This window comes from Aquila chrysaetos, chromosome 16 (genome assembly GCF_900496995.4).
Source record: "Aquila chrysaetos chrysaetos chromosome 16, bAquChr1.4, whole genome shotgun sequence".
Lineage (NCBI taxonomy): Eukaryota > Metazoa > Chordata > Aves > Accipitriformes > Accipitridae > Aquila > Aquila chrysaetos.
Window position 1 is genome coordinate 4247797 of NC_044019.1, and position 12705 is coordinate 4260501.

Genomic DNA, 12705 nt, shown 5'->3' on the forward strand with positions numbered 1-12705 from the left:
GCACTCCTTGCCTCCGGGCGGACCGGGCGGGAAGGGGGGCTGGAGGGGGGGGGAACGACAGCGGGGCCGGCTTTGGGTGGGGACGGGGGCGGCGGGAATGGCTCGGTGTGAGCATGGAGCGGGGTCCCTCACGCCGCCATTACGCCCCTCAGGGCGCCATTACAGCCGCCCCCTCCTTCTCCGGGGGTCCCGGCGCATGCGCGGGCGGCGGTGGCGGAAACGCGGGGGGCGGGTTCTGCTTCCGGGTAATGGCGGCGGAGGGGCCGGCAGCGGGGCCCTGCTGCACCGCCGTCCCTCAGGTACCGGCGGGGCCCCGCGGAGATGGCAGCGGGCGGGAGCGGGGCTGGTCGCGCCCCCGGCTACCGGCCGAGGGACGGGGGCTCGCTGCTGGCCGCGGGGGTGGCGGGGAGGGGCGCCTGGCTCGGCCCCGGGGGCTCCGTGTGGGCCTGGGCCGGCCCCGGCAGTGCCCGCAGCGAGTCGCTTCTGTCTTCCAGTGAGAAGCGCCAGCGCGGCGGGGAGCGGGGTAAGATGAGCCCGGTCCGCGCCCGCGGGAGCCGCAGCACCCAGCGCTGAGCCCGCCCCGGCGGCCACCGCCAGAGCCGGAGATGGCAGCGGACTCCGTAAGTGTAACGGCCGCCCGAAACGCCTCCCGCTACCGGCGGGCACCCGGGACCCTTCACCACCACCCGCGGACCCCCTTCCCCTCCCGGGCCCTTTCCCCACCCCAAGCTCTCCCGTGGCCGGTAGCCAGAGGGCCGTCACAGCAGTCAGTGCGCTCCCAGCTCGGAGATTCAGTTTAAAATACACCTCAGGAATTTAAAATGTAACTGCTTAAGACCAACGTTCAGGCATTGCGTGCATAACAAATCCCAGCGATAAATCCATGAATGGATTTGTTGGTGGACTGAGCGATGTAACCTGTTTGGATTCCGGTTTGTCATTGTGGTGTTCGCTGTCCCGAGTCCTGTGCTCCCTCCTGTCACGAGAGCTTGTGACGGCCGTAAAACTGGCAGAGGGGCAGACAGAGCACTTCACCTTTTGAATCCAATTCAGAAGCATCCAGAGATCACTAAAACGTTCGCTGTTTCTGAAAACACGCTCTAAGGCTGAAAACATCCTCTCATCGGCCCTCAGCTGGCATAGGCATTGAGTACACTTGTCATTTTGCCGTCATCCAAAAAACGTTTACAGTCTTATCAGTGCTGCTTGTATTAAAGACCATGTGGAAGCGAGAGTGTTCCTTTAAACGAGACTTTCTTCTGATTTAATTTTTCTCCTGGGCCCCTCATGTGATGCTGTTTTCCTCCTTTTGGCATGTTTTCTTTTGGAGCTCAATGTCTGTTACTGAGTGCTTTTAGTTTTCAGTCCTGAAAATACTCCACCCGTGTTTAAAATGCTCCTTAAGTAACTGGCTGACTTTCAGCTGAAACACCGTTTTATGGAATGAGCTAATAACCTCAGTTATTAGCAGGTTCCCAATTAAAAGTACCACTCAACAAATAAAAAGTCAGAGATCAGAGCTCTTGAGTTGATTGTATAGCACAGTTTCCAATTTCATAAATTTTAAGAAGGGCAACTGACTCAAACTATTAACGATATCACATGGATTCTTGTAGACGATCCCCATCTGGCAGAACAAACCCCATGGCTCAGCACGCAGCGTTGTCAGGAGGATCGGGTCAAACCTCCCTTTAAAACCCTGTCCCAGAGCAACCTTTGAGGTAAGCAGATTCATAAGGGATCTGGTGATCACGTATAGGAAGCTGCTGCTCCAGAGCAAGGCAAGGCGCTGTCACAAGCTGCTGTTCTGTCAACCGCATGTGTCTGCAGAGCTGTATTCACAAAACTCATGTAGCTGTATAGTTAAGAGGGTTTTATTTCTTTTTTTGGAAATTCTGTTCTTGTAAGTGATCATTGGCAGCTTGAGGAAAATACCTCCTGAAATAGGGTCTGTGGACTGGGTTAGCAAGCTAGAGGAGACAGAAACATGGAGTTGCTGAACCAGTGCTTTGTTGTGTGACCTCCAGCAAGCCCCCTGCCCTCTGGGCCTGTGTTTCCTAAACAGTAAAACAGGGTTTATGGAAACGCTTACGTCACTGTTTAAGCTCAAGGACAGTGCTGGGACGTGTAGTGGCGAAGTGTTGCACGTGGCCTTGGCAGCATGCTAAGCTGTATCAAGTATCCCTTTGCTGCCTTGCTGTTCAGTCTCGCAGAGCACAGTAACACACCAACACGCCCAGGAACACGTGCAGAAGCTGACGCATGCAAGCGCTACGTTTCCGTGAGCCGAATGGTGTTGCTGTCGCATATCTGACAGATGCAGCTGCAGACCTGGTGCAGGGGAGAAAGGCTCTGACAGCCGGTACAGCACATCTGGGGTGGCTTCAGGAGACAGGACCACTGTCTCCTTAATGTAGCTTTCTTTTTAGGTTCTACCAAATGTTTCGGAGCTCTATTTAAATGATGTCCCTCCAGTCCCCACCTTGGCAGACATTGTGTGGATAGCAGCAGATGATGAAGAAACATATGCCAGAGTCAGGTTGGTTTCCTCTTTGTGGCTGCTGGTCCTTACTTTTATACACTGGTTTATTTTGCACAGTGTAGGCTGGACGCTGGATGTTCACATGGTCACAACTTCCAGTCCTCTCAAGGTCTGATATGGTGCTTGTTGAAATACATTTTTCCCAAGAGACAGGAGCAACAAAAAATTGGACAAAGGACCATGAGAGGAATTCCTGTAGGAACTGCTAAGAGCCTATGCTGTGCCATATTTTACTTACTGAAAGATCTGTGCAGAGTAACCCCCCTGATTCGTGGTATTTTCTGGTTAGAAAGTTGAAGAGTTGAGTTCTCCCAGGATTGAAATGTTCTACACCCAGGAGTTTGGTTCTGGTCAGTTGAATTTCCTTAAAGCAGGGCAATAGTAATGGGTAGCTTCTGAAAGATAAAATGGCCTTTGAAATCAGAGGCAAAAGTTAATGGGTGACATTTCCCATGTGCACCCAGTGCTCTGCCTGGCATTGAGACACAGTTACCAGCAGAGAAATGACTTGAAACCATGTGAGCACACCCAGACTTCTGTCCCTGTGTCCTCTCACCACATCTTGTGCTGTTGGGTCATGACTTCTGTGACAGGCTTTCTGTTCCTTTAATGCAGAGAGAGCACATACAGCAGCACAGCGCATCTAAACAGCGGTACATACAGTGGTACATACAGCATAGCGGTGCAGAGGCTTAATTAATTGTGTTGAAGTCTTCTGCTGTCCTGAGGTGGAGGCAGAGCGTTGCTGAGCATTGTTGTCACGGAGGGGTCTGGACCTTGTAAATGACCAACAGGTTTTTGTCCTGTAGAAGTGACACTCGCCCGCTGAAGCACAAGTGGAAGCCGAGTCCCTTCACTGTTATACAGCGAAATGCTTCAGTCCCCAACCTGAGGAAGCAGGAGGAGAAGCTGCTCGCCTTGAAGAAACCTGGTTTACCAGCCCTGAGCCGAACAACAGAGCTCCAGGATGAGCTGAGTCACCTTCGGAGTCAGATAGCTAAAATAGTGGCTGCAGAGTCAGGTAGGAATATAATGAGCTTTTTTTTTTTTTTTTGAACGAGAAGAGCTGAATTAGTGAACCATGTTATTTCCTCCACACAGAGCAGACTTGCCTGTTGTTTTTCCAGCAGAGCTGTGGCTCCCGTTGGTGGGACGCTGTCTTTGGTGTCAGCTCAGTGCTGGTTCTGTGTTTAGGTGTTCACATCTGTTTCACTGGAGGAGCCCTGCTTGTTTTTAAGAAATACCAAGTGCTGCTTTGTGACTGCATTTGATCCAGAGGCCGACTCTCATCTCAAGCACCTTGCTTCATTAAAACATTTGGTGTATTATTGCCATTCCTGCTCCAAGTCGGCCAGGAGTGTGCGGGTTGCATTTTGATTTGGGTAGGAGTGAGATGTTAGTGTTTGTTTCTGTTACGAAAACGACAGTGCCGTTTCTGTAGCAAATAAGGTATTTGGGAAAAAGCCTAGCTGAACTATTTATTTCTTTTTTTTAGTAAAATTGTGTGCAATTAATAGCCATGTTTTAGCCACAAAGCTGAACTGTGAGGAAAGACTTTTTACTTCTCTTCCTTTCATGGTTTTTCCTCAGCTCTGAAAATATGATGGTATTTGGTAGGATCCAAATCCAAGTGGTTCTACAAGTCTTGCTGCAACAGTGGCTGGTTTAGAATGTGGAAACTAGTAAGATAGAAATACGTTGGTGTCTATTTATGGAGTGTTCCGAAGGCAGAGTTGTCGATCTCCCAACTCAAAAACATTGAACAGTTTTGCAAACTAAAGGAATTTAGTCCTTCTTGAAGACAGTTTTTCGTAAAAGCTGCGTTTCTTGTATGCAGAATGCTTTTGCCAGTAACCAAGGCGACAGCTGTATTATGGCTGCTTTCCAGGGGAAAGAAGGTCCTATAATTCTTCCCATTACCTAAAAAAAAAAAAAGGCAAACCAAAAACCAGGATTTGCCACACTTGGAATGGTATCAGGCAGGTTAATTCCTGTTTATAATGGGTAATAGTGGCTGATGAAACCTTCCTTATCCTACATCTGAAAGAAAATATTTTTTAATTCCCAGATTGCTATTTTGTGCTGCACTGCATGGTGCACGCAGGAGACCAAATCTCTCATGATCTGCGAAAGACGACGTGGTTGTCTGATTATTGTAGCCCCGAGGGACTTGCAGCTTTAATGGCTGTGTATATTTAGTCCAGCTATCCACGAGCCATAAACACATTTGAACGTGAAACAGAGTTGTGGTGTTTGATTTAGCTGAAATCTGGTTTCTACATGAGAGATTTGGGGTTCTTTTTCAGTTCTGTGGGGTGGTCAATGGGCTCTTAAGAATCTACTTGATACCGATAATATAAACATATGTGCCGCCACATGAGAATATATGGGATGGTTTTAGCATGCAAAGTTGCATTTAGATGAGATTAGGTATTTCTGATGATCCACGCACACTCACAGAGTACCCATCTCCTTGTGCTGGTGTTTCTTATCATCTTTGGTCCTGTCACAGTACACAGGATCATGTATCCCACTTGACTCTTACAGCAGCATGGTAAAATGAAGCCGCTCTGGGGGTGAGGGAGCCACATTACCCTCAACTCTGCAGGGAATAAGCGTAAAACAAGGCACCGCAGATGTCCCCTTCAGAGAGGCTGCGTGTGTCCTCTTTCTTCTTCATGCAAGATCAGAGGAACAAACGAATAGGAATAAAGAACAGGGGAAGTTCTGTGATTTTTTTTTTTTCCTTCTAAGTGTTGTCTCAGCTCTACAGTTGCTCAAGCTGTGTGCTAGAAAAGTCCATTTTAATTCAAGGAGAGTAATAACGAGGAAAATTAGAGATCCAAATGGGAGAAAAATGATTTAATCATTTAATACCTTTTTCTCTCCCTCTCTACTCAGCAATGTGCCTGGTTGTTATCAGCTGGCATTTTGAGAACAGTTCGTATTGACTTCGCGTCCTCTAAGTCAATAATGGGGAGCTGTGATTTAGGGCCTAGCTGTAGCTTGGTAATCTGATGAAGGAGATAACTATTTAGCAGGCTTATTTTGGAAAGATTGATGTCAAAAAAGAAATATTGTGCAATCTGCTTTATTATATACTGTTAGAGAAATCCCTTAATTGGAAATTGATAACTATCTACAAGTTTACTCTTGAGGCGAAGGGCATTAGTGCTTTTTTTTTAGGTACAGTTTGTTTTCAATACAGGAAGGTTCTTTCAAGGAGATGTGCACTAAGCATTTTTCTGGGTTTTTGGTGTTTTCCCTTAGTGTTTCACACTGGAAATATCTAACTCATTTTCACTTAATAACACTCGGAATTTTTATAGCTGTTCTTATCCCTACTGCACTTTAAAGCATGAACAAATAAATCCCATCTTCCCTGTGGAATACGTGGGTGCTATTCTCATTTTACAGATGGTGATGGAGAGCAAAACAGGTCAAAATGCCTGCAGTCACAGAGTGAATTGCTGTGACCGTTTAGCGCAAAACGCTGGAGCTCCTGAACCGGCTCTGCATTCTCACCAGGTGTAATAGTTATGGGGGAAGGAGCCTGAAAGGAAAAGAAAGGCAAGCAGTTCTCAAGGTGATGAAGAAAAAGAGGAGGGAAGTTGAGACAATTAAGACCTACATTCTGACACAGGCTCCCTCTGTGACCCTGAGCAGCAGCTAAACCTCTGCTCCTCCATTTCTTATCTGTAAAAATGGAAAAAGTAAATATTACCTGACTTCTGCAGGGACAGAGTGCAATGTTTGAACTGGAGGGGTGATATGGTGATGGGCGTGAAAGGAGTAGAGATACATAAGGGGGTTGGTGGGATAAAAGGTACTGGAGAAGGTCTTGTGTTGCAACACGGTGTCGCAGGAAGCAGAGTGGACATGGAGGGTGACAGAATATGATGAATTTGTTTTCTTATAGCATGGGGGAGGCTGACTGATGATGCCTCTTATATTCTGTTGTTTTGGGGAAAAAAGTACCTATGTGGTTTGGTATTAGTTTATCTCTCCACCTATATTGTTTTCTTTTTCAGCTTCTGCTTCATTAACACCTGACTTATTATCTCCAGGAAGTTCAAATGCATCTTCTCCTTTACCTTGTTTTGGACCCTCTTTCCAATCTACAACTTCCTTTGTCATTAGCGATATCACAGAGGAGGAGGCAGAACTCGAAAGCCCCGAGCTCCCGTCAGTCTCCATGCTTTGTTCTACAACCTCCGAGTGTTGTAAACCAGAACCAAAGGATCCTGACGAGGAAGATTCTGTGTCTCTTTCGAAGGCCAGCAGTTTTGCAGACATGATGGGCATTCTTAAAGACATTCATAGGATGAAGCAGAGCAAAGACTTGTAAGTGCTTCCTGAACTCTCTTGATTTTATTTTATCTCTTTTTTTTGTCTGTCAGATCATTGTAGACACTGGACATTGCATTCACTGCTTGTTGGTGCTGCTCTATATTCATGATTCACAGGGAGGGAAATACCTGTGTATAGTAGAACTTGCTAACGCTTAACGTTTCTGGGGTTTTTTTATTGATGGCTTACCTGCCTGGATAAAAAGCAATAGAGAGGAACTCAAACCGATTAGCATGACGTTTGGCTGTTTCAGCTTGTTCACCTGAAAAAAAGCTTGTGTTTGCCCTGATGAAAACCAGAACTGTATGTATTGGCAACTTTCAGAGTGAGAGCTGCACTGCTGTCTCTGCTTGCAGTGCTTCCAGGTGCTGGTGCTTAGACCATCTTGCAGACCCAAGCGGTTGGGAAGCTCAGCAGCTTTTTCAGCATGGCACGTACAGGAATTAACACACGGAGCTTTTCAGCTTCTCAACTTTTGCATCTGGCCCAGCTCTGAGCGTGGGCAGAGTTTTCACTCGTCTCATGACGAGTTTACACATTGATCATGAGAACACCTCAAGCTGCTGACATGCCAGCTGCTGCATGGCTGAGGCAGGATTCTGCCCAGCTGATGCAGTAGATTCTTTAATGTTAGCTGTACTGCCTTCCTTTTACATGTGAAATCACAGTGATAAAGTTCAGTTTCCACATTTTTCAGCCCAAAGATCTATCCAGCCATTATGTTGTGTGAGTAAGATTCCTGGCCAAAAATAACATGTTGTGTGATGGCTGTTCACAATTTCTATGCCTAATTCAGTTTAAAAGAAATTAAATTCTCAGCACGGAAAAAATTACATAGTCAAATGAGAGAAGTACGTTCAGCTTGCATCCAGAATGTCAGTACGGTATTACACATCCATAATTCACACTGCATACCCTTTTGCTTTTGTTTTCCTAAGTGTTAAATATTACTCAAATTTTAAACACTTACTTGCTTTATATAAATGCCTGTAATCTTTCTTGGGGGTAAGCAGAATTCATGGACCACAGATGAATCGCTCCTCTTCTTTCTTCCTGTCTGTTGCAAAGCAGTGCTTTGAGCATCCAAAAATAATTCTGAATTATTAGGCAAAAGGGAGAGAGAATTCTCAAGAAAAATACCTGCTGTTGTGCGCGACTCGGCCACATTGGCTCAGGAGGGGTTTGGGTTAGTCTTTAGGTAACTTCCCTGTTAAGAGTATAACTAACTGCTGTTCTAATGGTCATTCATGGGCTCTGTTAAATCCAGAAAAGCTTGCAGGTGCTTCATGTTGTGACATGCAATGTTTTAACTTTATTAGAAACGTGTACCTCTAGGACTAAGCATTTACATGTAACAATGTAATTATCAATCTTGTAATTAGTGCAGACTGGTATGTCAGCCTCCTGTGGAAGCAGACTTTTTAGGGTAAGAAAACTGCCACCATCTGTGCCAGATGAATACAGGGAAATGTGCATTATTTAGGGGAAAAAAGACTTGTACAAATACAGATTATGGTAGGGAAACCCAAGGCATTTCTTATCCACGCCTGGATATGCCAACAAGGCTCCTGCCAGCACTGGCCAAATCACAAGGAGCCAAGTGCTGACTGGGAGGAAGGCTGTGAAAAGCAGCATGTAGGTGACAGGGAACGTTGCAATATAATGGGTCACAATTTGACTTCAATTTCCTCAACAGAATGTATGAGAACAACTAATAATGAAGGTGTTTGATCTTGCTGTTACTCTGGGAGAGAAGGTGTGCGAATGAGTGGGAGGAAGAGATGGCTTGTGCACAAAGGAAGGATTTACCAACAGCCTTGATTCTTTTTAATGTTACAGGAGATGGGGGAGAGCAAGGATTTTGTACTGTAGAATACTTGGGGGGAAGGGGATAGCTGCCATATCCCTCCTGGCTGGGGTACGGAGTGAGCAAAAGAACCGAGTCACCAGGACCTTTCTCCCCTTGCGACAGCTTGACCGATTCGCCGGGAGCTGGGTCACACTTGCTGCTTCTGCTGTTGCTACTTGCGTCAAGGCTAGGAACATTTTAACAGAAAAGCTTGAGACTGTTTCTTGCTGGAGCCAAACTGTTTTCCTCTCGTCTGTTTATCTATCTCAGCCTCTAACTTGCCTCCTATGTGCAACAGTGATGTTTTTGGATATGGTTACTACAGCTTAAAGCTGTTTGAAGAATCACAGGTGGTTGAAAAATTACATTAAATAAATTACTGCTGTTCATTACTTGATGAGGTTTAATTCCTAGACACAATTCTCCAGTGCCGATGCAGTTGTGAGAGCAGCCCTGTGCTTCTGCAGCTGTACTCACGTTGTGGACGTGCCCTTGGGTTACGCAGAGCAGTTGTGCTAGTGTAGGTGTGCAGCACTTATAACACTTAAAAGGATCATGTACTCTTTAAGTGGATGAAGGTACCAAATGATGCTTAACGAGATAACTACATAGATGCTTCTCTGATGCCCCTGTTTAGGACTTGGTGCTTAAACACAACCTTGGAAGCTTCAGGAATGAGTGAGAAACGCTTGCAGAAATGTGCATGTTTCAACAAATGTGAAATAGAGCCTGTTAAAGTGTCTGTGATGCCCTCTGCGAGGGGAGTGGCTGAGTGGTGTGCCTGCTGGGCCGTGCGCTCAGTGTGGGGTTAAAGACAGGTAGCGTGAGGAGCTGCTTGGACTGTGAGTACACTTTGACTTGTAAGTACTACTGTTACGGCACTGAACAACTTCATTTTTCCATGATTATTTCCTTGGCCCTTCGAGTGGCTATAAAGGGCTGAGACACTGAAGGTGAACGCTGGTGCTCCATGGTCTGCTGCTGGTTGTGCCTCGCTGTAGGACACTTGTACCCTTTGGTAGGAGAGGTTCCTAGGTGGGTTATCTGTCTCTTCGCTCATCCTTGTGATCGGCACAGCTTGAGGCTGGGTCAGTGCTGTCTCTCCTCATTGTTTTTAGCGTCGCCTCCGCCTCTGGCTGCTCCGGTTTCCCCCTGTCCCTCTTCGGAGGCAGCTGATGGATACTGGGGTAACTGAATTCTCAGGTTTGCCCGTGTGGAAGGAAGGGTTTGGGGAGGGCTCCAGACCCTGTACTGTGGTCTCTCTCTGCACCCTTTTCAGAAGGAAGGGCTCTGTCTGGATGAAGTGAAAGGCATGCTTCTGGCTACAAAGGCATCTTTTAAATAGTGATGCATTTATACAACTGTAAATTAAGAACTTGCATCAGACAGAAATCTGACGTTGTGCTACAGGTTACCGGTGCAAGATGCTCAATGGCATCTTGCACAGCTTACCAAAAGCCTTCAGTGTTAATTTGGAAGAACAAGCCCCTCCCGACCACATACGGAAATACTCTGTGCGGATTTTTTCTTTTAGGAATGCTTAAAACACCCATAATGTTTTCTGACCAAAGGAGGACTTCAGCTATTAAAAAAAAAAAAACAAACCCAAGTTAAGCTCTGAAATTATTAGTACAGGTTCTAAACAAAACCTTAGTGAGCAATTCATGATACCTGAGGAAAAAGAACTGGGTTTTGGCTTCCTGTAAAACAGGCTCACTAACGCTTCTAATGCTAACTGCTTGTCTGCACTTGTTGGAAGTTGAGGCAGGATGGTTTGATGACAGAATGCTACAGAAAAAGGTCATGTGCAGTAGCTCAGCGGAGGGAAATGTATACCAGCCCTCCTTTAAAACACCTGTAATTACCTATATTTAAATATGAAAGCATATATCCATTGTATAGCAAAATTAATGAAAAAAAAAATACTTCCAGGACTTCAACTCGAACACCATACCACTTGTAGATTTATATTGAGGGGACATAGGCTGTAAATAATTTAATGAAGCTTTATTTTACTTGTTATTAACACAGTTGAATTATAAAGAGTGTTGATGCTGAGATTTTCAGGATACATTTTGATCCACAAAATGAGCTCCAGATTTTCTAAGCCAACATGAAAGGCCTGAATTTTTAGCTGCCTTTTCTTGTTTTGTGGTGGTGTTCTTGCACCTTCTCCACTTGTGACAAAAGCTGATGATAAAGGCTGCAGAAAAATAATGAAAAAATTCTAACCAGAGCTGTAAAGCATCAATTTTGACACTGCTCTTTACTAATACACTGGGCTTTTGTCTTCCATATAGAAACCGAACTTCAATGAAGGAGGAAGACCCGGCCGTTCTTATAGCAGAAGTTCTGAGAAGAAAATTTGCCCTCAAGGATGAAGATCTGGCCCTGAAGGAGAAATGATGTTACTGTCACTAAACTCTGTAAGCAAAAGTGTTATGCTCCCAAAATTTTCTCCACAGTAGCTGCCTTCCTAAGGATTGAGCCTTTTGCCTCTTTTATTAATTAGAAATGGTTTCTGCACTGGACACTTACTTAGGAAAGACCCTACGGATTTGATGTGTTTTCCATGTATTGTTACATTTAAGAAAAAACTTTTTAAGATGATGGAAATTCTTTTCCACCTGTATTTTGATGTTGATTATTGATAAGGATCTTCTAAAGAGTGCAATGCGTGCTGCTGGATGACGTTCTTTTGACCTACAATTTTCCTTAGGTTCAAATTAAGCATTAACTTCTAACGGCCTTGTTACAATATAACTAGTTACCATTGCCAGTATAAACGGATGTCAAACATCCCATTCTTTCTCTGTTCTGAGTATGGTACAGAGCTACTGAGAATAAGCTAATTAATGCTTCCAGGTCTTCAGTGTTTAGGAGGTTGTTGAACCACAGTGGTAAAAGACGTCTTCCCAATAACTGTCTGACCCAGTGGTAGGATGAAACTGCAGTCAATGATCAAACCACTCAGTCACATCTGAGGGATGCTGGCGGGTTTTGGTATGCCCTGGGTATTTCTTAACTCACAAATTATCCCCACAGTTGCATGACAGAATGGCCTTAATTTCTTGCCAGTAATTTAATGTTTCATTAATAGTCCTTGTATTCAGATAATGTATTTTATTTAGCATTCAAAAAGTCTATTTATTGAACACCAATGCTAAGAATCAAGCACCCACCACAAGAGCTGTCATCTGAGAAAAGGGAAGAAGGAACTTGGCATTGTCTATGGCTACAGTTCTCACTAACTGAAGAGGTTTCCTTCAGCTACACATTCTCTGCAATGTTCCTCATGGTTGTATTTAAAGTATGATTTTTTTCCTTTATATAAAATGGAGCCTTAATAAGACAATGGTTGTCCTTGATCTTATTAACATGCAGATGTCCAAGCATGTCAGCAGTGGTGCTTGTATCTGGGGGAGGTTTTGGGTGTGTATGGAATTTCAGCTGCTACAGCACTGGCTGATGGTGCTACAGACAAATGCACTCAGATGCCAAGGATTTTCTTAATCCACCAGGCCCTTAGCCCTTGAAAAATTAAATCATCATCCCTACCTTAGAATTGAGAGAAGAGGCTTATATTACCTCTGGGCACCCAGTGAGTGAGAGCAGAAATTTAAGACTTAATCAGTTTTATAGGGAGTTGATAGAGCTCTTCCCTTCTCAGATGCACACCAAGAGCCACTGGATGATGTGATCATTCTCCCTGTCCCAATAAGGCTCCTCTGCATAAGGATGTGGTGGGAATACACCTGCCTACAGAGCAGATGGAGCTCTAAGCAAGAGTCCCTCTTCCTGGGAATGTGCTCCATGTGCAGGCTGGATGTAAGAGCTTACCAGCACAATTAACTTCTGGACTGTGACATAACTCCAGTTGCATCTATTGTACTGAAATTCAGGCCCAATGGGAAAGTAAAGCTATCTCAGATGGCCACGCTTACAGTGTTAATACTCAACATCT

General features: G+C 45.1%; 1 protein-coding gene across 5 annotated transcripts; it reads left to right on the plus strand.

Annotated features, from left to right (window-relative positions):
- The first annotated feature begins 114 nt into the window (after positions 1-114).
- On the plus strand, positions 115-12093 carry MTFR1L (mitochondrial fission regulator 1 like). Of its 5 annotated transcripts, none has more exons than XM_030038941.2 (8): positions 118-299; positions 495-620; positions 1617-1721; positions 2430-2539; positions 3352-3563; positions 6574-6886; positions 9379-9601; positions 11042-12093. In XM_030038941.2, the coding sequence occupies exons 2-7, from the start codon at positions 606-608 to the stop codon at positions 9551-9553; spliced, it is 930 nt and encodes a 309-aa protein (XP_029894801.1). In that variant the 5' UTR covers positions 118-299; positions 495-605; the 3' UTR covers positions 9554-9601; positions 11042-12093. The 5 variants fall into 5 exon arrangements, with proteins under 5 accessions (XP_029894803.1, XP_040984950.1, XP_029894801.1 ...); XM_030038940.2 differs by having other exon boundaries at positions 119-299; positions 9379-9583; XM_030038943.2 differs by lacking the exon at positions 1617-1721 and having other exon boundaries at positions 115-299; positions 9379-9583.
- Positions 12094-12705: the final 612 nt, after the last annotated feature.